The sequence below is a fragment of the Bubalus bubalis genome, chromosome 12 (assembly GCF_019923935.1).
Source record: "Bubalus bubalis isolate 160015118507 breed Murrah chromosome 12, NDDB_SH_1, whole genome shotgun sequence".
Classification (NCBI taxonomy): domain Eukaryota; kingdom Metazoa; phylum Chordata; class Mammalia; order Artiodactyla; family Bovidae; genus Bubalus; species Bubalus bubalis.
In genome coordinates, this window is record NC_059168.1 from 100,614,439 (window position 1) to 100,637,624 (window position 23,186).

At 54.4% G+C, this 23,186-nt stretch overlaps 1 protein-coding gene across 3 annotated transcripts in view; it reads left to right on the forward strand.

Moving 5' to 3' along the window:
* Positions 1–9,727: 9,727 nt before the first annotated feature.
* LAMC3 (laminin subunit gamma 3) overlaps positions 9,728–23,186 on the forward strand; it is a 68,030-nt gene continuing 54,571 nt past the window's right edge. For all 3 annotated transcript variants that reach the window (XM_025261860.3, XM_025261862.3, XM_044926454.2), the window contains exon 1: positions 9,728–10,210. In XM_025261860.3, coding sequence (XP_025117645.3) covers positions 9,835–10,210 — 376 coding nt within the window. In that variant the 5' untranslated portion in view covers positions 9,728–9,834. The remainder of the gene's footprint in view (positions 10,211–23,186) is intronic.

Sequence of the window (23,186 nt, forward strand, 5' to 3'; positions counted from 1 at the left end):
GAGCCTTGGGGCCTGGGGTAAGCCCCCTTGCCTGATCCTTGCCTCCCCATCTGAGGAAAGGGCAGCAGCCTTCATCCCTCAGGGCAGCGTCCAAGACACGGAAGGCTGGCACACGCTATGTGTACCGGGCTGGGTGTTCATATAGGTGCTGTCCGGGCACCGGCAGCTTGAGGGGTCTCAGGAGAGGGCAGACTTCAGCCCTGCCCTCAGCCAGCCCTGCTCTGGGGCTGACAGAGGGCTCTGTGGCTGGGCCCCGGCCCTTTGCTGAGGACACAGTTTGGAGAGCCTGAGGCAGGCTTCAAGGCTGCCTTCTGCGGCTGTCTGTGGCTCCGTCTCATGCGGACTCCCACACCCCGTGATCTCAGGAGCCTGAAGTGAGCACCCCTCCCTGGGCCCCTCGGGGACGGTCCTCCAGAGGCCTGAGGCTGGGTGCCCCCTCCGCCTGCATCTCCCCAGCTCGGCCAGGCCACGGGCTCTATGACCACCCCGCCTGAACCCTCAGGCTCCGGGGCACATCCCTCCCCCACCTTCCCCCTCCCCCTTCCCCTCCCCCCAACCTCCTCCTTCCCCCCACCCTCTCCCCTCTCCCCATCGGTTCTAGTCTCTCTTCTTCCTCCAGCTCCCATGGGGCCTGCCCGCTGGATCCCTCGTCTCTCGGCTCCACAGCCTTCAGCTGAGCTGTGTTCACCCCCAGCTCCGGTCCCGCCATGCATCACACATGCCACATTTACACACACACACACACACAAAAGACATACAGGTGCCCATAGCCCACACCCATATGCAAAACACACACACCCATGCATGCACGCGCACACATGCACATGCATGCCCATGCCCCACATTGATCACACACACACACACACACCCCCCCCATGCATGCATGTATGCACACAGCACATGCATGCCCACACCCCACATTGATCACACACCCACACACCCACAATGCATGCATGCGTGCACACAGCACACACGTGCCCATGCCCCACATTGATCACACACACACACATACACCCATGCATGCATGCGCACACAGCACACGCATGCCCATACCCCACATTGATCACACACACACACACACACACACAAACCCCGTGCATGCGTGCGCGCACACCGCACACACGTGCCCGTACCTCGCACTGATCCATGCATACGTGCCGCACACTCACATAGCACTCACAGCTCATGCATGCACACACGCGTGTGCACGTGTGCTTGTGTGCGCACACACACGTATCCAGATGAAAGCCTGACAGCTCCCGCACATCCCTGACACAGCAGTGTGGGAAAGAAAAGCAATTGCAGAGAGGATCTCCGCTGAAGAGAGAGATTTCCCTGCTGGGGGCGGGACAGACAATTGACCTCAGTTGGGAAGGAAGAGGTGGGGGTGGGGAGGGTGTGCCAGCAAGCGCTCTGTGACCCAGGCAGAGCACCCCAGATGCTCTCGGAGGGAGTTCTAACCTGACATGGATGCTGCGGGCTCTCCTTTGGGTGGTTTGTCTTGGAAATTGGGGGACGTGGGAGAAGGGCAGGGCGGAGAGGCTGCTAGAGAGTCTGAGAGACCTGAGTTTAAACCCCACCTGACCACCACCCCGCCCTTCCCTCGCCAAATAATTCTGGGTGAGTCACTTTGCTCCCTGAGCCTCAGTCTTCCCATCTGAAGCATGGGTCGATATTGCTTCCTAGTAGGATCCCATGAGGAGGAGCCTGATGATTGATGTGATGAGGGTGAGGATTCACCCTTCCAAGGCTGCAGCATATGGGGGCCTCTAACCCCCCAGTCCCCACGGCTCCCACTGCCTGTGGGACCACACTCTGCCCTCCCCTCTGTCCTCCAGGTGCCCCCCAATGACCCACACCCTCCTAGGGGAGGCACAGACTTGGCAACCTCATCGCTTTATTTTCTAGATGTTCCTACTCCCACCTTGGCCTTGGATTGGCCCCAGCAGGCAGCATAAATTTCCTGCAGCCCGTGAGGGAGCCCCATTAAGCCAGCACAGGGGATGCTAATGGCCCCGCCTGGTCCCAGGCCGAGAATCCCAGCCTCTCCCTGACATTTGTAAAGTTCACGTTTTCAAAACAGAGTCACGTGAAGGGCAAGGTGTGCTTGTAGATCACATTCCTGTCGTGGGTCACGGGCTGGCGAGCTCCCTCCCTGCCCTCGGCCTTCACCCACATTCACCAGCGGCCTCGCCCCCAAACCAGAACCCGGGCCTCGCTGCCAGATTACTTTATCCCTCTCTCCTTTCCTCCCTTCCATCTACTTCCATACACTCACTCATTCACCCCATATATTCAAGGGCCACCAAGCGGACACCCTGCCTGGGGTGCATGTCGAGGACAGAGCAGGAAGCCACTGGACCCTCGTCCTCTGGGGCCAGCAGCCCCGTGGAAAGGAGGAACACGAAATGATGATGGGTTAGAAGGGCCATGAGGTCAGGGCTGGAGCATCCTGAGAAAGCGACATCATCTCGAAGTCTGAGGCCCAGAGGGGGAGCAAGAGTCGGGCTGCTGAGAGGAGGCAGAGACACCAGCAGGTGCCAAGGTTCCTGGGGTTGGAAGGGACCCAGCAAGTCTGAGGGTCTGGAAGGTGCTGGCCAATGATGCAGGGGTTCTGGGGTCTCAGGATCTGAGTTCTCAGAGGCTGCCTTGACCCAAAAGGAATGTGAGCTCCTGCAGAGGCATGCAGATCTGGGGGACAGACAGGGGTCTGACTCAGGTCTGGGGGTCCCGTCCTGTTCCCAGCGGTGCTCACAACGCTGATGAAGAGTCCCTGGGGGAGCTGGAGGCTTATCTGTGCCTTCCCCTCCCTGGCTGGGTTCCGGCGCTGACTTATAATCGCTGTTCCCTTGTCCTCAGCTGAAAGAAAATTGCGGAAACGCAATTACTGTTTAAGCTGCGGCGGGGACTGCTGGCGGGGACCAGTGTCTGCGTGTAACTGGTCACTCCGCTGAGGATGCTGTGCCCTCATCTGCTGCTCTGTGTCCCATGGATTCATCCCACCAGTGTCCCCGCTGGGCAGCGGAAGGGGTGGGGAGCACAGATGCCCACCCTCAGGAAGCTCCCAGTCTGCTGGGAGAGGAAAATCACAGAAAGACAAGCAAGGACGAGTCGTGTGTCAGTTGTGGTGAGGGTTAGGGAGGAAAACACTGCCCCGTGCAGGAGCAGGAAACTCAGGGGAAGGCCAAGAGGACGGTCTGGGTCGGACTCTCCACGTGGGGACCCTGGGGAAGGGAGGGACGCGGAATCTGGGGGAACAGTGCTCTAGGCATAAGGCACAGCATGTGCAAAAGCCTTGAGGCAGGAATGTGCTCCGTGTGTGTGGGAAGGAGACCCGTGTGGCTGGAGCTGAGCGGCCAAAGGGAGAGGGTGGCAGGTGCAGTGGGCGAAATGGGGAGGGGGCCCCCAGATTGTGCTCCTAGTGGGAGGGTAGGGGCCCTAGAACTGGGGGCAGAGGCCGTGTGAGGAGAACCAGGGAGAGAGGTGCTAGCTTCCCACGCGCACGCATGCATCCGGCACCGTCGTCACGTTTATCATTGTCTTCTCCATCATCACCTCCATCGTCACCGTCGCCATCTTCATCACCACCATCAGGATTCACTCATCCGTTCATTCACCATCCACCCATCCATCCATTCAGATGCTCTCATTCTGCACATACTTTTCATTCACTTACCATCCCTTCATCATGCATCATCCTTCATTCATTCACTAGGCATTCTGCAAGCATCCACTGCACCTGCCACCCTCTCCCTTTGGCCGCTCAGCTCCAGCCACACGGGTCTCCTTCCCACACACACGGAAGGGGATGAGTCATACCCCTTCTGCCTACCCTCCAGGGGCCCCTAGTCTGGCAGGGGTCGGGTGGGTGTGGCAGACAACTAAGAAAGCCCACAGAGGAGCAGCTGGGCTGTATGATCCACCCACAGGTTGGGCCCTACATCCCGGTGTTCCTGGCTGACCTGTCTCTGGGTCACTTCAGCTGTGCGTGGGCAGTGTCTGGCACAGCAGAGATGTGACTGAGTGGGCTCGGCCACGGGGTCTCCCCAGGGAGTGCCAGGCCCAAGGATTACTGCAGTGGACCCTTAGTGTCCAGAGGAAGAGGGAGGGGACCTAGAAGGGGCCAGAGGCTGGGTCTAGGGCTGGAGCCTCTTACTGGGGGGGGGAAGGGGAGTGACTGGCCCCTTAGGAGAAGTCAGAGAAGGGAGGCTGCTCTCTGGCAGCCCCCACGTGGAGTCCAGGTCTTTAGCAGGACATGTGAGGCTGGCCCTTGCCCACCCCACCAGCTTGCCCTTTGTGCCACCCCCAACCTGTCTCTTCCCAAACTCCCGTCTCCAGCCACTCTGGACTCCCTTCAGTTCCTGGGTTTTGCCTGTAAGCCTTATACATGCTGTTTCCCTCTCTTGGTATGTTCATTTCCATCCCCTTTACTGGTGGTCTCCTCCTCTCTGGGTCTTAGCTGAGACCTCACCTCCTCCAGGAAGCCTTCCCTGACTTCTCCAGACCAGGGTAGGCACCTTCTCTTTATTCTCACTTCCCCAGAGCTTACTCTGATCACTCTGTGTTGTCATCACCAGTCTATTATTGGGGCCTCCCAAGTGCAGAGACAATTTCACTAATGCATCATTCTGTTCCCTGTGTCCAGCCTGGGGCCTGGCACGTGGACTCAGTAATTGTCCAGCCAGTGAATGGATGATGAGTGGACAGCCAGTTATACCTCCTTTGCAGTCCAGCCTCTGGTTCCTGTACCACCCAGAAGAGGGGGGCAACATTTACCCATCTGGGCCCCCTGGATTTGAAGGGCTATCCAGGGTTGACTCAACCCTAGACCCAGGCCCTGCTCAGGCTGGGGACAGAGAGGGGTTGAGACAGTTGCTGCACTGAGGGGTGTCATGCCTCGAGGCCAAACATGTCCCTGGGCCTGTCGGAGCTTGTTAACTCCAGGGAGAAGATGTTCACTGAGGGTGGCAGCTGAGGGGCCCCTGTCAGCTCCCATCAGCGTGAGCCCTCCCTCTCCACCCTGCCCTCCATCCCATCTTTCAGGTCTCCGCTGTGCTGTCACCTCTTCCAAGAAGCCTCCCCTGATTGCCCAAGCTAAACTTACTTCCTTGTCCTGGCCCCTTATCTATTTCCTTCATGGCTTTTACCATAATGTCACTACTTAATTGATCAATTTGTTTCCCAGGTCACTGTCTGTCTCCCTAATTGTCTAGGAAACCACGTGAGATTGTGAAATACCCACTGCCTGCACCATGGCAACACCAGTGGCTGGCACAGGTGCAGTCTAAAGGGGTGAATGAATGAATGAATGAATGAGAGTGAAGTGGAAAGCGCATTGGCTCTGGGACCAGGCATACAGGGCTTGAATCCAGGCTCTGGGGTGGACCAGTGGGGTGGTCTTGAGCAAGGACCTGCCTCTGGCTGAGCCTCGGCCCGCCTCCTGGTCTGAACTTACCTGCAGCTGCTGTGCTCAGCCCAGCTGGGCCTGGCTCCCAGAACACCTCTGCGATGGCCACCTTGTCCTTCTCAGAGGTGCAGGATGGTCACTGAGAGGGGCGGAGAATGATCACAGTGTAGACAGATGGGCTTGGACCTGACAGCAGGGTTCTAGGGAGCCGGTGTAGCCCTCCAGACCCCCAGTTTTGACCTCCTGCTTGTCTGCCTGTCTGCTGAGCAAGTGAAATCTACCCACTTGACAGAAAGGAAGACTGAGGCCCATACATGCAGACAGAGAGCACAGACTTAACTGCCTTGGAGCCAGACAATGCATCATGAAAAATCACCTAGACCAATGCTTTTGCTGTCCCAATGGGGAAAATGAGGTGCCCCAGAGGGACAGTGCCCACTCAAGGTACCACGATGACTCTGGGCCAGCCCCGGCTCCTTCAGAGGCTGGGGGCCGGGGCTGCTCGTCCTCTACTAGTGCCCTCAACTCCAACAAGGCTATGGAGCTGTCAGGCCGGATCAGCAGGGTCCTGGCTCCATCTCCCCAGATTTAATTAACAGGCCTTTCATCTCTGTCCTGAAGGAATCTGCTCTCTTCTGTCTTCTTAATTAACATTCATTAAGCAAATCAGAACAGGGCTTTTCTCCTCCTTTCTTTGCCTGGAAGGTTTTAACCCTTGGTAGGTGGACTGTCTGTACCTCTGCTTGCAGCTCCAAGCGGGAGGTCAGGGCTCTGCAGGGGCTCCCCAGGTCCCCAGGATAGGCAGAGCCCCCCTGCCCCCCGCCATCAGCCACACCCAGGCAGCAGGGCCACTTCCCACAACACCTCCATGCCGCCGATTCTTGAAGGAAACTAACACAGGTTCTGCTGCTCAAGAGGCTTCCCAGGCTCCCTGCCATCGTCCCAAGACGATCAGTTAGGACACTGGGCAGGTTGTGGGCCCTCAGCTCCAGGCTGCAGAAAAACTGAGGCCATGTGCCCCCATGGCTTCTGTGGCCCCACAAACACCTGGGCTTCAAGTCATGTGTGTGCGCAGACAGGGCACAGGCCGCAGGGCACAGATTCTTTTGCTGGGATCATGGCAGGTCCTGCGTGGAGCTGACCTTCAGACTAGTCTCTCCCTCTCCTTTCGCTTTTTTTTTTTTTTTAATTTTTGGCCATCCTGCTCAGCTTGTGGGGTTTTAGTTCCCCAACCAGGAATCAAACCCATGCCCCCTGCAGGGGAAGCATGGAGTCCTAACCACTGGACCACCAGGGAGGTCCCACTCAGCGCCTTCCCTTGATGGAGGGTTGGCGGCATGCATCTTTGGTTGCCCTTTTGAGGTTCCTAATGGCGACTCCCACGGTCTCCTGGCTCACTTCCTGAAACTGCACAAGTGTTTGTTGTCCCTTTATCAGGCAGATGTGAGGAGTTATCCTGAGATTTTGTGGGTGCACAGACACCCCATGTTTGGGGGCCACATTCCTAGATGGCTTCCTGGCATCTGGGAACCCCAGCCCCTCCTTGACTCCCATCCTGGGAGGAGCTGACCCCAGGGATGGGAAAGGCCTGGGCGAACGTCCTCAGTGAACCACGTGCCCTCTCTGGGCCTCAGTTTCCCCATATGTGTAACCAGTGCCCGTGGGACCCAGTGACTTTATTCTGGTTCGTGGTCCACCGTCTGTGCGGGACAGCAGAGTTGGCCTTGGCCGCCAGGGGGCGAAAGGAGCCGGTCCTGTAATGTGGCCAATGTCGCCACCTGGTGGTGGGTCGGAGGGAACAGGACCAGCCGGACTGGGAGCGCTGGGAGGAGACCTCGTTCGGGCGGGACAGAGGTGGCTATCCAAGGCAGGATGGTCCACTAGAGAGCTGCTTCCAGGATCTGGGTAAGGCCAGGGAGCATCCAGCTGATGCCTCTTAAAGGAGCCATCATCTCAAACCCGGCTCCTGTAGGATAATCCTTTGCCAGCCATGTGGTTCCTGCTCAGTCCCCAAACATTCCCTGAACTGTGTGTTCACACAACGGGGACACAGGGTGAGGTACCCAAAGTCCCTGCCCCCCACAAACACACAGCCCTCAGCAGCCACAGAGCCTCTTCAGGACAAAGCCCCAGTTCATCACCACGGTGCCCAGCATCCCACTTAATCCGGCCTCTGCACCCTGCTCCAGTCTTAGCCCCCAGGACTAGCCCCCAACCCGGAGCTGCAAACACACATCAGGCTTCCCTAGCCATTCAGACCTTTGACCCTTTGCACACGCTGTGCCTGAGATGCCCTTTCCCCCGTTCATCCATTACCATGTAGTTTGCTTATCACCTCTTCTGGGAAACACCCTCTAGGTCCAGGCAGAATCATCTACCTTGCCCTCCTTACATCCCAAATCCCCCACGCACAGCCTTCTCTTACATCCTATCACCCTCTTCATGGACATCAGTGGCTATGCTGTCTACTTCTGCTTTATTGACTACGCCAAAGCCTGTGACTGTGTGGATCACAACAAACTGTGGAAAATTCTTCAAGAGATGGGAATACCAGACTACCTGGCCTGCCTCCTGAGAAATCTGTATGCAGGTCAAGAAGCAACAGTTAGAACTGGACATGGAATAACAGACTGGTTCCAAATCGGGAAAGGACAACGTCAAGGCTGTATATTGTCATCCTGCTTATTTAACTTACATGCAGAGTACATCATGCAAAATGCTGGGCTGGATGAAGGACAAGCTGGAATCAAGACTGCTGGGAGGAATATCAATAACCTCAGATATGCAGATGACATCATCCTTATGGCAGAAAGCGAAGAATTAAAAAGCCTCTTGATGAAAGCAAAAGAGGAGTGTGAAAAAGTTGGCTTAAAACTCAACATTCAGAAAACTAAGATCGTGGCATCCAGTCGAATCACTTCATGGCAAATAGATGGGGAAACAATGGAAGCAGTGACAGACTTTATTTTCTTGGGCTCCAAAACCACTGCAGATGGTAACTGCAGCCATGAAATTAAAAGACGCTTGCTCCTTGGAAGACAAGCTATGACCAACCTAGACAGCATATTCAAAAGCAGAGACATTACTTCGCCAACAAAGGTCCATCTAGTCAAGGCTATGGTTTTTCCAGTGGTCATGTATGGATGTGAGAGTTGGACTATAAAGAAAGCTGAGCACCGAAGAATTGATGCTTTTGAACTGTGATGTTGGAGAAGACTCTTGAGAGTCCCTTGGACTGCAAAGAGATCCAACCAGTCCATCCTAAAGGAAATCAGTCCTGAATATTCTTTGGAAGGACTGATGTTGAAGCTGAAACTCCAATACTTTGGCCACCTGACTCATTGGAAAAGACCCTGATGCTGGGAAAGATTGAAGGCGAGAGGAAAAGGGGACGATAGAAGATGAGATGGTTGGATGGCATCATCGACTCATCATGGACCTGAGTTTGAGTAAGCTCCAGGAGTTGGTGATGAACAGGGAGGCCTGGTGTGCTGCAGTCCATGGGGTCACAGAGTCAGACAAGACTGAGCAACTGAATTGAACTGAACTGAATGGATCCTCCTCCCACTTCTACCTTCCCAGTCTCAAGCAAGAGCATCTGATAGTCCTGAGCATGTTTAGAAATTTATTCCTATTTTCTTTAGAGTTTTTCTGGGAAAGGCTACTAAGTTTTATCAAGTGTTTTCTCTAGCATCTATTTATATGAACATATGGCTTTCTCTGTTGGTTTACTAATTTTAATGAATGGAGAATATAAGAGGACATCTCCTGGGGGTGGGGGAAGGGAAGGCTTCTCTCTCAAGTGATGTTTGCGGATGAGACACAAATCCTTGGTCACAAATATCAGGTTAGAATCTCTGCCTTGAGAGCAGAGAAAAGCCAGCAGCAAAAGCAATTTTTAGAGTTAATGGAACCGTGCAGACGTAAGGAACAATTGTAGGATCCTGCCTAGGGTGACTTCACTGCTGGGAGGAAACATGCAATGGGAAAGACCGGATTTTTTAAAACCCGCATGTCCCCTTTTATCTCAGGACTTGAAAAGCACTGGGGAGAGGTTTCCACGTCAGCAGCCATTAAAACCTCACAACCGCAGTAATGAGCCTGTATCACCACCCATCCCATTTTACAGATGAGGACACTGAGGCTCAGAGAGCCAAGGTTCCCCCAGCAGAGCCAGGGCAAGGCAGCCGCGGGGCTGAGTCCCCAGCCGGGCACTCCCGGGCACGTCCACCAGGTGGGGGTGAGCGCCCAGGGACGCAGCGGTCGGGAGGTGGGGTGCTGCCCGCCGTCCGTCCCTCCCTCCCGCAGTGGGGCCCGCCCGCCGAGGGGAGGCGCGGTCCGCGCCCACTGGAGGAGCCGGAGCCGAGGCGGGCGCGCAGAGCCGGGCGCGCACGGCTGAGCAAAGGGTCGTCGGGGGTCCCCCGACCATGGGCACGGCGGCGGCGCTCCTGCTGAGCCTGGCGCTCCTGGCGCCGCGGGCGGCCGGAGCCGGCATGGGCGCGTGTTACGACGGCGCGGGGCGCCCGCAGCGCTGCCTGCCCGTGTTCGAGAACGCGGCGTTCGGCCGGCTGGCCGAGGCCTCGCACACGTGCGGCCGCCCGCCCGAGGACTTCTGCCCGCACGTGGGTGCCCAGGGCGCGGGGGCGCCGTGCCAGCGCTGCGATGCCGCCGACCCCGCACTCCATCACAACGCCTCCTACCTCACCGACTTCCACAGCCAGGACGACAGCACGTGGTGGCAGAGCCCGTCCATGGCCTTCGGAGTGCAGTACCCCACCTCGGTCAACATCACCCTCAACCTTGGTAAGCGCGCTCCGGAAGGGAAGCGGGGGGTGGGGGGTGGGGGGGCGGCACTATCGCCCCCTCGTCCCCTCTCCCACCATCGCAGGCTACAGGTCCCCTGGGTTAGCTATAGGATCCAGATGGGGGGCAGGGGGCGTTGCTCAGGAATGGGACAGCGAGTCCTGGCCTGCTGCAGTCCATGGGGTCTCGAAGAGTCCGCCACTACTAGGCGACTGAACAACCACCCCAGCAGGAATGGGACCTATGTCTGGCGCTATCTGGAAGGATAAACTGATGGTGTCCCTTGGGTCTGGGAGGGGTGGGAAGCCTCCTGGGAGCCCTTTACAGAGCAGTGGATTTGGGTGCCAGAGCCGTGCCCAGATTGTCCATCCTAGACCTGGAGCTGTTCTGGGCGAGGAGGGGGGTGACCCACCCGGGGTCAGCTGGTTGGCTATCTGGGGCCTAGGCTCCTCGTCCTGGCTTATCGGGTGCCTTCCGGGGTTCAGTGAACCCCTGAGGTTGTGTGCCGTCCCTGGGGGTGTTCTCAGGGATGGAGCCAGCCTGTTCATCACAGGGAGGGTTATCCTCAAGGCTGGAGCAAATTTTCACCGGGCTGCTGGGTAACTGGACCGGATGGCCTGGCCCCTCTGCTGTGTCCAAGCCTCCCTCCGCCCAACCCCAGGCCAGGGCACAGGAGCCCTCGTGTGTGTGTTCACTAGTGGCCAACTCTGCGACCCCATGGACTGTAGCCCGCCTGGCTCCTCTGTCCGTGGGATTTTCCAGGCAAGAATACTGGAGTGGGGTTGCCATTTCCTACTCCAGGGCACCTTCCCGACCCAGGGATCGAACCCATGTCTCTTGGGTCTCTTGCATTAGCAGGCGGAGTCCTTACCACTGCAGTGTCTGGGAAGCCCCTTAGGTCCCTGGCAATCAGAATCCGGAGTCTGGACCCAGCCCTTCACTCCTGGCACTGCCCCCATTGCAGGGAATGGAAATAAAACATGCCCTCCTGGCCCCCCACCCTCTCCAGACCCCTTTCAGGGAGGGAGTGTTTCAAACCTTCCCTACTGCCTTATCTGTGGGTTCAAAATCTCCCAAGGCTTTGAGAACTCAGAGTATTTTTATACACTCATTTTGGCTGCTAAACCTGCCCTGAGGCTATTTATAGACCTTGTTGATCCTAGAGTGAATAGTCATACGTTTGGTTACTGAGATGTTATTTGAATATGGCTGTTGGCCCCAGACCCAGCTGGGGGTGTTAACACAGTCCATGGTGAAAGGACTGCATCATCTCTCCAAACTCTGGAAAGTTCTGAATTCTACACTACCTCCGGAGCCTGGATAAAGAATTACGGGAATGTACCCCTATTTTTCAGATGAGAAAATTGAGGTTCAGAGAGGTTAAGTCTTTGGCCCAAAGACACACAGCTGCTCAGTGTTACCGGCCTCTGTGTACATCCAAAAGCCGAGCATAAACTCCTTGACATGAGTTCCACCCACCCGTGGAGTCTGTTCTTCCCAGCTCTGGGTGACAGCGCCTTGGGGAGGGCTGGGAGATGGGACTGAAGTGGTGGGTGGGGGAACCCTGAGCCTTCCCAGAAGAGCAGGCTGGTGCTGACTGCCACCCCAGGAAGCTCAGTTGCTCTGGGGTCTTGACGGGCCTTGACACCTCCCATTGACCTGCCAGGCCTGCCAGGTGGGGCTTGTCGATGGAATGGGACAGCTGGGATGGGGCAGGGTCTCTATCCAGGAGGGCGACAGGAAGCCATTGTGGGGAGAGAGGCTGGGGGAACTGGCCGGACTGGCCTGGCAGGACCCCAAGGCCACAGGAGAAGGAATCTGGGACTGGGTGGAGGCTGTGGGAGACACTCTGTTCTGTGACAGAGGGTGTGGGGTTGGCTGATGTGGGGCTTGTGTGGGTGGAGCCCAGGGCAGGCACAGATGAGGCGGCTGGGGCGGGGAGCATCGGTGAGTTTCATCTGGGGCACTTCCTGTTTATTCTCGCTGTGTGCTGGGCCCTGTGTGGGACGCGCGCACACACACACACACATAGACACACCATACACACGTGCACACATGGTCACACACACTGCATGCACATGCACACACACACCACACACACGCACACACACACATGCACACACACCACACACATGCACACGCACACATGCACACACATGCAATACACACCCCGCACATATGCACTTACCACACATACACACACACTCACACATATACACCATACACCACACACACCACATACCACACATACACACACACACACATGCACACCATTGTTCTTCCCAATTATTCTCAGTGTGTGCCGGGCCCTGTGTGGGGCACACACACACATGTACATACACACACAGACACACACACCATTGTTCTTCCCATTGTGTTGTGTTGTACAGCACCAGGCAGGCAGGAGGGGCTCTGGAAGGGTCTGCACAGTGAATGAATGAGTGACAGCGTCACCTCCTCCATCCTGTGCTCTGGGCCCAGCGCAGGGCTCTCTTTTGCTGCCTCGAGGACTCAGAGCAGGCTTTGCCCTCGGGCCCAGCACAGCCACTCGCTGCGCGAACGCCACCCCCTCCCCGTGCCCTGTCAAATGGGTTGAGAGCCGCCCCTCCTGGGGTGGTTGTCCCGGCCCCCCGGCTCAGGTCGGCCCAGTGCTTACAGGAGCTAGGGCCGTCCTTGTGTGTGACCAGGGGCCTCTGCTCAGAGTGGCTCAGGCTGCGGCTCCCCTTGAAGGCGGCCTCTTCCAAAGGGCTTGAGAAACATTCGCCCAGCTGGCTCCCAAAACATGTCCCGACCCTGGGTTCCGTCTATGCAGGAGGGGTGCTGGGGACCCACAGCAGCCCCAGACGTGCCCCCTCTTTGGTTCCATTCCACTTTGGTTCTCTCTACCCCGAGCCACGGATGGCACAGTAATGGGGAGAACAGGTCTGGGGTCTTCAGAAGCTCCCAGTGGGGGCCCGATCTCAGAGGAGGTGGTTGGGGGAGCCTCTCCCAGCCCTCAGGCCGCCTCTACCGACCTCACCCCCTCTCTCCTTGACCTCGTGGGTGGCAGCTCAGGAGTGGGGGGCCCAGGTCTTCTGGAGGGAGAGGGGTGAGGGGCGGGGGAGGGACAGGCGGCCATCAGCCCTGGAAGGAGATTGCCGCTTTCCCAGCCCCCCGCAAGCTTGCAGACATCTGCTCCGAATCCCCGAGTCCAGTCGCCCAGCTGAGCCTTCCTGTCTGGGATGAAAGGCAGCGGTGGGGGCTGGCGGCTCCTCGGCCTCCACGGAGGCCCTGGGAAGTGGACAGGCTGGAGCCGGGGGTGGGGAGAGGTGTGAGGGGGGAGGTGGATGTTCATCGGGGGATCCTTCCCATGTGCTGGGAACCCCACCAAGCCTGCACCCCCATCCCAGCACCATCTGATCCTGTATAGACAGGGAAGCTGAGGCTCTGAGCGTGAAATCAGTGCCTAGGGTCCCACCGGATACCTTGGGACCCTCCCCACCGTGTTCTTGCCCTTGTGGATGGTAAGCGTCCAGGTTAGGCCCGTCAGAGCCTCAGCCTTTGGCTAGGCTCCGGTCAGTGGGGTCTCCCTTCTGCTTGTCCACTTTCTTAAATTCCGGAGAACTTCCTGGAAGGACCCTTAAGTCCCTGAGCAGGTGAGCCCTGAGCCCCCGAGCTTGGGGAAGGCTGCAGGGGTGTGGGGGATGGGCTCCTGGCTGGGGGGCCGCCCAGGGTGGACCAGTTCTCTGGCATCCAGCATCTGGTCAGCGTCTGCCCTGGCATCATGGAGAAAGAAGATAAGCTAGGCCCCTGGAACCATGTGGATGAAGATTTACGCTCTGGGGACATACCCAGAGTGGACCTCCTAGAGATCTGAAGGGTGGTGGGAGCTGAGAAGGGAGGACCTTCCAGGTCAAGGGAGCTGCACAGGGGGACTAGGAGGCCGCTCTGTGTGTTCTTGGACCTGGCGGTCTGGCTGGCCAGAGCGGAGGGAAGGAGAGGACAGCGGGGCCTGGCCCGGTGGGAGCTGATGTCAGAAGGACCTGCCGGCCCCTGTGGAGCCCGACGCGGGCTGCGTCTCCTGAGCCTGGCTCCACTGCGTCTTCCTGTCGAGTGGGCGGCCGTGTTTGCATTGGCCGAGGCCAGTGCCGGGGGGGGACCAAGTCCTCCTTCCTTCTCCCTGGGGGCTCTGGCTGGAATGCTGGGGCCCCAGGCAGGTCAGGGGGTCAAGGCAGCAGCCACGACTAGCTTCCACCACAGAAGCGGCCCCCCATGGCCCTGGGCCCAGCTGGCCCTGGCTGCCTCGCCCGGCTCTGGGCTCAGGATGGACCCGGCTGTTGTAGGAGCGGGAAGTCCCCAAACCCAAGAGGATGCAGGCAGCCTCCAAATCGCCCCTGTCCCCAGCTCTGGCCACGTCACCTCCACGTCAGCAGGGCCCATGATGGCCAGAGACTGCCTCTCTCCTCTCGGTCTTTGCCTTTGCTGTTGCATCGGCTGGGATGACTTCCTGTTCCCGCCTTTTCTCGGATCACCCGTATCTCATTCATAAAACAACCGAGTGCCTACCATGTGCCGGTCCCTGTACCAAGCCCTGGGGATGCAGCAGTGGACAAGCGGCTCTCTCCCCTGCTAGGCTTTGAGGTCACCTCCTCCAGGAAACCTCCAGGTTCCGGCACTGGGCAGAGGGCTTGCCTCTGTGTTCTTGCAGCCCTAACCTTCCCCTGTCCCAGTCTAGATCATGAGTGTGAGCTTTTGGTTCGTTCGTGTCCATCCCTGGCTCCAGGCTGCAGGGAAAATGCCCGTTTTCACAGCTGTCCCCCAGCACCCAGGGCAGGGTGCCCTGTGCACTGGTGCTGTTGGTTGGGTGGGTGAATGGAATAGCAGCGAGCATTAGGTCACGTGTGTGCCAGGGACTCTTCTAAGTGCTTTGCGGTCATTTATTCATGAATCCATCTTATTGTGATGCCCGTTTTGCAAATGGGGAAACTGAGTCACTCCGTTCCAAACACATGCCCAGTTCACACGAGGGAGGTTAGGTATTTCACACAAGGCCACAGAGCCAGTAAGCAGGCAGCGGAGCTGGAATGTGAACCCCGTTCATGACAGCCGCATCGTGTTCCTCCCAGGAACAAGGAACCTGTGGATGAATGCGTGAATGAATGACCACCGACCCCCCCAGCCTTCCAGATAAATCCCGACTCCTGAGCTGTGGCCCCGCCCTTCCTCCTGGCCCTGCCTCTCCTGCCCCGCCCGGGGCTCCAGCCGCTTCACCCCCTCCCTTCCCCTGCTCTCTCTCATCTCCCCACCAGCCCTGCCACCAGCTGTGCCCTCTCCCCGTCTCATGCCCCCTGGCTTTGCCTAGTGGGGTCATGGTCGACATTTGGGGCTCCGCCTGCACCTATAGCCCAGGCTCCCACCTGAGCCCTTGACTGGGTCATTCAAGCATTCACCGGAAAGTCAGCCCTTGAATGTCACGCGGGGTCCAAAGATAAAGGCACCGGGTAAACCATGCCCGTAGCAGCATTATCCACAGTATCTGAAGCCTGCAAGTAACTCGGCGTCCACTGATGAATGAACAAGCGAAATGTGGCCGTAGTCACACAAGAGGATGTTTTCAGCCTTAAAAAGGAAGGACACCTGGGTCTGACCCCTGCTGCTACATGGATGAACCTGGAGGGCATTATGCTCAGTGAAATAAGCCAGACACAGAAGGATAAATGCTCCATGATTCCACTCATAAGGGTCCCTAAAGAGTAACATTCATAGAGATAGGAAGGAAAATGGTGGCTGCCAGGGGCTGGGGGCGGAAAGAAGGAGTTAGTGTTTAATGGATATGAGGTTTCGGGAGAAGGAAAAGTTCTGAAGATGGAGGGCGGAAATGGTTGCACAACAGTGTGAATGTGCTTAATACCAGTCATTCATGTGCTTAACAATGATTAAGATGATAAATTTTATGTGTATTTAAAATTCAAAAGTAAAAGCATCCTTCTTTCCCCTGGTGTCTCACCTACCAAAGCAAGGAACTCAGGAATCAACTGTAGTTCTTCCCTCCTCATCCTCTGACTTCAGCATTCACCAGATCACTAGACCACTCTCTGGAAGTTTCCTTGTCTTTGCCTCCCTCCCCATCATGCCCACTCAACCCCTCATGTGTTTCCTGATTTATTGCAACGGCCTTCAATATCCTGCCACGTCTCTTTGCAAACATGTATTGGAAGAAAAGCTATGACAAACCTAGACAGCATATTAAAAAGCAGAGACACCACTTTGCCGGCACAGGTCCATATAGTCAAAGCTCTGGTTTTTCCAGTTGTCATGTTCGGATATGAGAGTAGGACCATAAAGAAGACTGAGTGCTGAAGAACTGATGCTTTGACATTGTCGTGTTGGAGAAGACTCTTGTGTGTCCCTTGGACTGCAAGGAGATCAAACCATCAATCCCAAAGGAAATCAACCCTGAATATTCATTGGAAGGACTGATGATGAAGCTCCAATACTTTCGCCACCTGATGCAAAGAGCCGATTCATTGGAAAAGACCCTGATGCTGGGAAATATTAAAGGTGAAAGGAGAAGGGGGCGACAGATGATGAGATGATTAAATAGCATCACCAACTCAATGGATATGAATTTGAGCAAACTGGAAGACAGAGGAGCCTGGCATATTGCAGTCCATGGGGTCACAAAGTGTTGGACATGAATTAGCAACTGAACAGCAATAACAGCATTTCAGTCACATCTCTGTTCAGACTAGACCTCAGAATCCTTCTTAACACAAAGCCATAGACAATAATCAGACAAAACTTGTTCACTCTCTCCACAGGTTAGACAATAAACTTGACAATCTTGATCCATATTTGGGGTTTAGACTCTTGGCACAAAGATGAGGGAACTGTCATGGGCCCAGCCCTGATCCAGCCAGGCTCTCATGGTGTCTGGTGCTGTGATAGACACCCAGCTTTTCACGGGGATTCTAGTTCTAGTTTAGTCACTCAGTCATGTCCGACTCCTTGCCACCCCATGACTCCCAGCACGCCAGGCCTCCCTGTCCATCACCAACTCACAGAGTTTACTCAAATTCATGTCCATCGAGTCAGTGATGCCATCCAGCCATCTCATCCTCTGTCGTCCCCTTCTCCTCCTGCCCCCAATCCCTCCCAGCATCAGGAGCTTTTCCAATCACTTCATGGGAAATAGATGGGGAAACAGTGGAAACAGTGTTAGACTTTATTTTGGGGGGCTCCAAAATCACTGCAGATGGTGACTGCAACCATGAAATTAAAAGACGCTTACTCCTTGGAAGAAAAGTTATTACCAACCTAGATAGCATATTAAAAAGCAAGGACATTACTTTGCCAACAAAGGTCCATCTAGTCAAAGCTATGGTTTTTCCAGTGGTCATGTATGGATGTGAGAGTTGGACTGTGAAGGAAGCTGAGCGCTGAAGAATTGATGTTTTTGAACTGTGATGTTGGAGAAGACTCTCGAGAGCCCCTTGGACTGCAAGGACATCCAACCAGTCCATCCTAAAGGAGATCAGTTCTGGGTGTTCATTGAAAGGACTGATGCTGAAGCTGAAACTCCAATACTTTGGCCACCTCATGCGAAGAGTTGACTCATTGGAAAAGACATTGAGCCCCAAATTGCCAAGAGCTAGCCCAATTCATTAGAAAAGCCCTGATGCTGGGAAAGTCGAAGGCAGGAGGAGAAGGGGACAACAGAGGATGAGATGATTGGACAGCATCAGTAATTCAATGGACGTGAGTTTGAGCAAGCTCCAGGAGATGATGAAGGACAGGGAGGCCTGGCGTGCTGCAGTCCATGGGGTCGCAGAGTCAGACACAACTGAGCACCTGAACAACCAAGCCTGGTGGCTCAGATCGTAAAGACTCGCCTGCAATGCAGGAGGCCTGGGTTCGATCCCTGGGTGGGGAAGATCCCCTGGTGAAGGGAATGGCAACCCACTCCAGTATTTCTTGCCTGGAGAATCCCATGGACAGAGGAGCCTGGCAGGCTACAGTCCATGGGGTCACCAAGAGTGGGGCTAACACGGGGTGGGAGAGGAAGAGAACAGTGGACTGCAAGGCCCCAGGAGCCCTCTGTGGCGCCCCTGCAGGCTGGGAGCGGCTCTCCCCACCTGGTTCTCATGCCCTTGATGGGCAGGACAGCCTCACCCCTGAGTTTCCAGCTCAGCTCCCCACCCTGCCCCCTCCAGCCCCATCCCCAGGCCACTGCGCCCCAGATGGCTCCAATTAAAGGGCTTTGTTTTGTTTCCATTTTCCCAAAATAAGCCTCTCCTTCGGAGCTCCCTGTGCTCGGTCAGTGCCGGATGTGGGCCGGCCTGCTTCTCTGACTGCCCTGGTGTCATTCCTGTCGGGCTTTATGGCCCAGCTGGCTGGAGAGGACAGGGCTGGGTGCCTCTGGTGCTGGCTTGGCTGACCTCAGCGGTTCTCAGGGGGCACCGGCACCCCCTTCCTAGGCAACCCCTTCTCTCTGAGCCCTGAATGGAGGGGTGTCTGGTTTGGCGACTTTGGGGCCGACAAGCCTGCGGTCGAGTAGAGACTCAGCTGTTTTCCACGTGACCTTGGGCGAGTCCCTGTCTTCTGCCCAAGCCTCGGGTTCCTCGTTAGCGAGATGCACACAGTGATGGACACGTTTGGGGGTCTCTGAGATACAGTGTACATAGAGCACTTAACAAGGTGCCTGGTGGGACTTCCCTGGTGGTCCAGTGGTTAAGACTCCAACCTTCCGATGCAAGGGGCACATGTTCAATCCCTGGTTGGGGAACTAAGATCCCACATGGCTTGTGGCCAAAAATACATAAATGCAAATTAAAGAAGACTTAAAAAAATAATACAAGGTGCCTGGCACATAGTAGGTGCTCAGTAAATGGCGGCTACTGTTAAACAGACTTATTCAGAGGTCATGAAGAGCAGAAACTCTGTGACAGCCTCAACCATGTTGTCGGGCTTGCCTGTCTCCACTTGCTCGCTGGATTATACCCTCCTAGAAGGTGTTAATAAAAATCATGCTTCATCTGGCAAGCATTTATGGAGCACCTACTGTGTGCTGGGCTTCCTAGTTGGCACCAGCGGTGAAGAATCCTCCTGCCAGTGCAGAAGACCTAAGAGACCCAGGTTTGATCCCTGGAACGGGAAGATCCCCTGGAGGAAGAAATGCCAACTCACTCCAGTATTCTTGCCAAGAGAATCCCATAGACAGAGGAGCCTGGCACGGGCTATACTCCATGGGGTCACAAAGAGTCGGACATGACTGAGCATCTGAGCATATACTGTGTGCCGGGAAGATCCCCTGGAGGAGGAAATGGCAAGCCAACTCCAGTATTCTTGCCTGGAAAATTTCATGGACAGAGGAGCCTGGCAGACTGAAGTCCATGGGGTTGCAAAGAGTAGGATACAACTGAGTGACTGAGCACTCACGCACTGTGCACCAGACACGATGCTCAGCGCTGAGGATTCACTGCCCCTGTCCCCAGGGTCACAGTCTAGTGGGAGGGACATGCAGGTCTTTACAGAACAGGGTGAAGAGACTTGGGGAAGCTGGGGAGCACCAGTGAGACACCCAAACCCACAGCCCGTGGATGAATAGCCATCAGGAAGGTTGGAAGAAGGCGGTTCCACCCAGGACTCAGGCTGGGGCATGTGATCAGTCTGCTAAGCCAGTGGGATGAGCAGGGATGCGTGGTAGCCAGCCAGGTGAGGAGCAGAGGGAACAGCATTCTAGGCAGAGGGAACAGCATGTTGGGTGGCTGGGAGGTGGGAGCCATGTGGTCCTGAGCAGTGTCGCCCCCCAGTTAACAGTTGGGGATGACACCAGTGTGTTCCCAGCTTTCTTGATGGGAGCACACCTGTCTCAATCACCTAAAGCCCTACCTGCCCCACAGCTTGCGAGGGTCAAGGTCAAAGCTGCAGTTTTCATTCTTGTCACTGCTTAGAAGACCTCAGTTCCTTTCCCAGGCTTTGGGCTGCCTTTGGCAGGAACCTTTTCATCACAAAGCAGGGATTACCCTGCTTTCTTCGCCCTTCTAATTAATTCTTGTAACAGAAAGTCGCTGCTGTGCCTCTGTGATGTTCCTGGGTCTTCTCTTGCCTCCTGGCTTGGCAAGGAAAGGGAAAAGCCGTGAGGTTTCCTCGCGTGTGAAGTTCCTCGTTTGCATGAAATCTCAGTGGCTGCCTTTTTCCGATCAAGCTTCTCGCTGCCAGCTACCTTTTAAGTGGCTCCAAGCTCCCCTCCTGCGAGGTGTCTGGCTGGATGTTTACAGAGGAGCCTGGGTCGGTGGACCCAGGACAACCTCCACGAACATCCTTTCATGAACGCACGTCTGGGGCGTCCCCACCTGGTTCCAAGGCCTGACGCCTGCTCAGAACAGAAGCCGCCGCCCCAGACACTGGCTCTGTGTGGGACACATGCTTTCTTTTAAGGGACTCGGAGTGGCAGTGCCAAGCTGTGCTGTAACTTTGAAAAACATCTTAAAACAGAACATGGCAAGGCGGTTGCTTTTTAAAATTTTTTTTTAAAAATTTGTGTTTTCTCCAGTTTTTAAATTAGAACAAGCTTTGTGAGAAAAAAAAAAAAAAAAAAAAAAACTGGGAAAATGCAGAACAATTGAAGAAGGAAGAAGAGTCCCCGAGTCCTCTGCCCTGAGGACAGTCATGCTTACGCGTTTGATGTCTTTCTTTTCTGCCTCTTCTTTGGGGCTTTTTAAATATCATCTGATGATTCCGAATGTAGGATCGTTTGTCTCCTTTTTTCATTCAGCATTTTGACTTTCCCACGTAATATAAACTCACTGTCAACTGTTCCGGTGGATTCAACCAGCCTGTGAGTTTATGCCCTACAATTTATTGAACCCTGATGGTTCCAGTTTTTCCCCTGTTATAAAAGCAGTTCCTTGATGAACTAACTCCTCGATTTAGGTTCAGTGCCTTGTTTGACTTCCCAGAAGTGGGATTTTCTTTTCCTTTTTTTTTAACCAAAGACTGAGAACATTTTTATGGCTTTTCATCTGTGTCGTCACACTGCATTCCCGAGGGACCAATATATATACTTCGGCCCCAATTTTTCTTTTATTGTGGTAAAATGCACGTAACATAAAATTTATTACCATAACCTTTTGAGTGCGGAGCTCACTGGTATTAAGTGCTTTCACGTAGCTGCATAACCATCACCACCATCCACCCACCAAATTTTTTCATCTTCCTGAACTGAAACTTTGGGTTTGGAATGAAAACTGACCTTTTCCAGTCCTGAGGCCACTGCTGAGTTTTCCAAATTTGCTGACGTACTCAGTGCAGCACTTTCACAACATCATCTTTTAGGATTTGAAATGGCTCAACTGGAATTCCATCACTTCCACCAGCTTTGTTCGTAGTGATGCTTTCTAAGGCCCACTTGACTTCACATTCCAGGATGTCTGGCTCTAGGCGAGTGATCACACCATCATGATTATCTGGGTCGTGAAGAACTTTTTTGTACAGTTCTTCTGTGTATTCTTGCCACCTCTTCTTAATATCTTCTGCTTCTGCTAGGTCCATACCATTTCTGTCCTTTATTGAGCCCATCTTTGCATGAAATTTTCCCTTGGTATCTCTAATTTTCTTGAAGGATCTCTAGTCTTTCCCATTCTATTGTTTTCCTCTATTTCTTTGCACTGATGGCTGAGGAAGGCTTTCTTATTTCTCCTTGCTATTCTTTGGAACTCTGCATTCAAGTGGGTATATCTTTCCTTTTCTCCTTTGCTTTTTGCTTCTCTTCTTTTCACAGCTATTTGTAATGCCTCCTCAGACAGCCATTTTGCTTTTTTGCATTTCTTTTTCTTGGAGATGGTCTTGATTCCTGTCTCCTGTACAATGTCACAAACCTCTGTTCATAGTTCATCAGGCACTCTGTCTATCAGATCTAGGCCCTTAAATCTATTTCTCACTTCTACTGTATAATCATAAGAGATTTGATTTAGGTCATATCTGAATGGTCTAGTGGTTTTCCCCCTTTCTTCAATTTAAGTCTGAATTTGGCAATAAGGAGTTCATGATCTGAGCCACAGTCAGCTCCTGGTCTTGTTTTTGCTGACTGTTTTTGCTGACTGAAAGAGCTTCTCCATCTTTGGCTGCAAAGAATATAATCAATCTGATTTCAGTGTTGACCATCTGGTGATGTCCATGTGTCAAAATTCTCCAAACTAGGCTTCAGCAATATCTGAACCGTGAACTTCCGGATGTTCAAGCTGGTTTTAGAAAAGGCAGAGGAACCAGAGATCAAATTGCCAACATCCACTGGATCATTGAAAAAGCAAGAGAGTTCCAAAAAAAATGCCTATTTCTGCTTTATTGACTAGGCCAAAGCCTTTGACTGTGTGGATCACAATAAACTGTGGACAATTCTCAAAGAGATGGGAATACCAGACCACCTGACCTGCCTCTTGAGAAACCTATATGCAGGTCAGGAAGCAACAGTTAGAACTGGACATAGAACAACAGACTGGTTCCAAATAGGAAAAGGAGTACGTCAAGGCTGTATATTGTCACCCTGCTTATTTAACGTATATGCAGAGTACATCATGAGAAACGCTGGGCTGGAGGAAGCACAAGCTGGAATCAAGATCGCCGGGATAAATATTAATAACCTCAGATATGCAGATGACAACACCCTTATGGCAGAAAGTGAAGAGGAACTGAAAAGCCTCTTGATGAAAGTGAAAGAGAAGAGTGAAAAAGTTGAGCTTAAAGCTCAACATTCAGAAAACGAAGATCATGGCATCTGGTCCCATCACTTCATGGGAAATAGATGTGGGAACAGTGGAAACAGTGGCTGACTTTATTTTTCTGGGCTCCAAAATCACTGCAGATGGTGACTGAAGCTATGAAATTAAAAGATCCTTACCCCTTGGAAGGAAAGTTATGAGCAACCTAGACAACATATTAAAAAGCAGAGACATTACTTTGCCAACAAAGGTCCGTCTAGTCAAGGCTATGGTTTTTC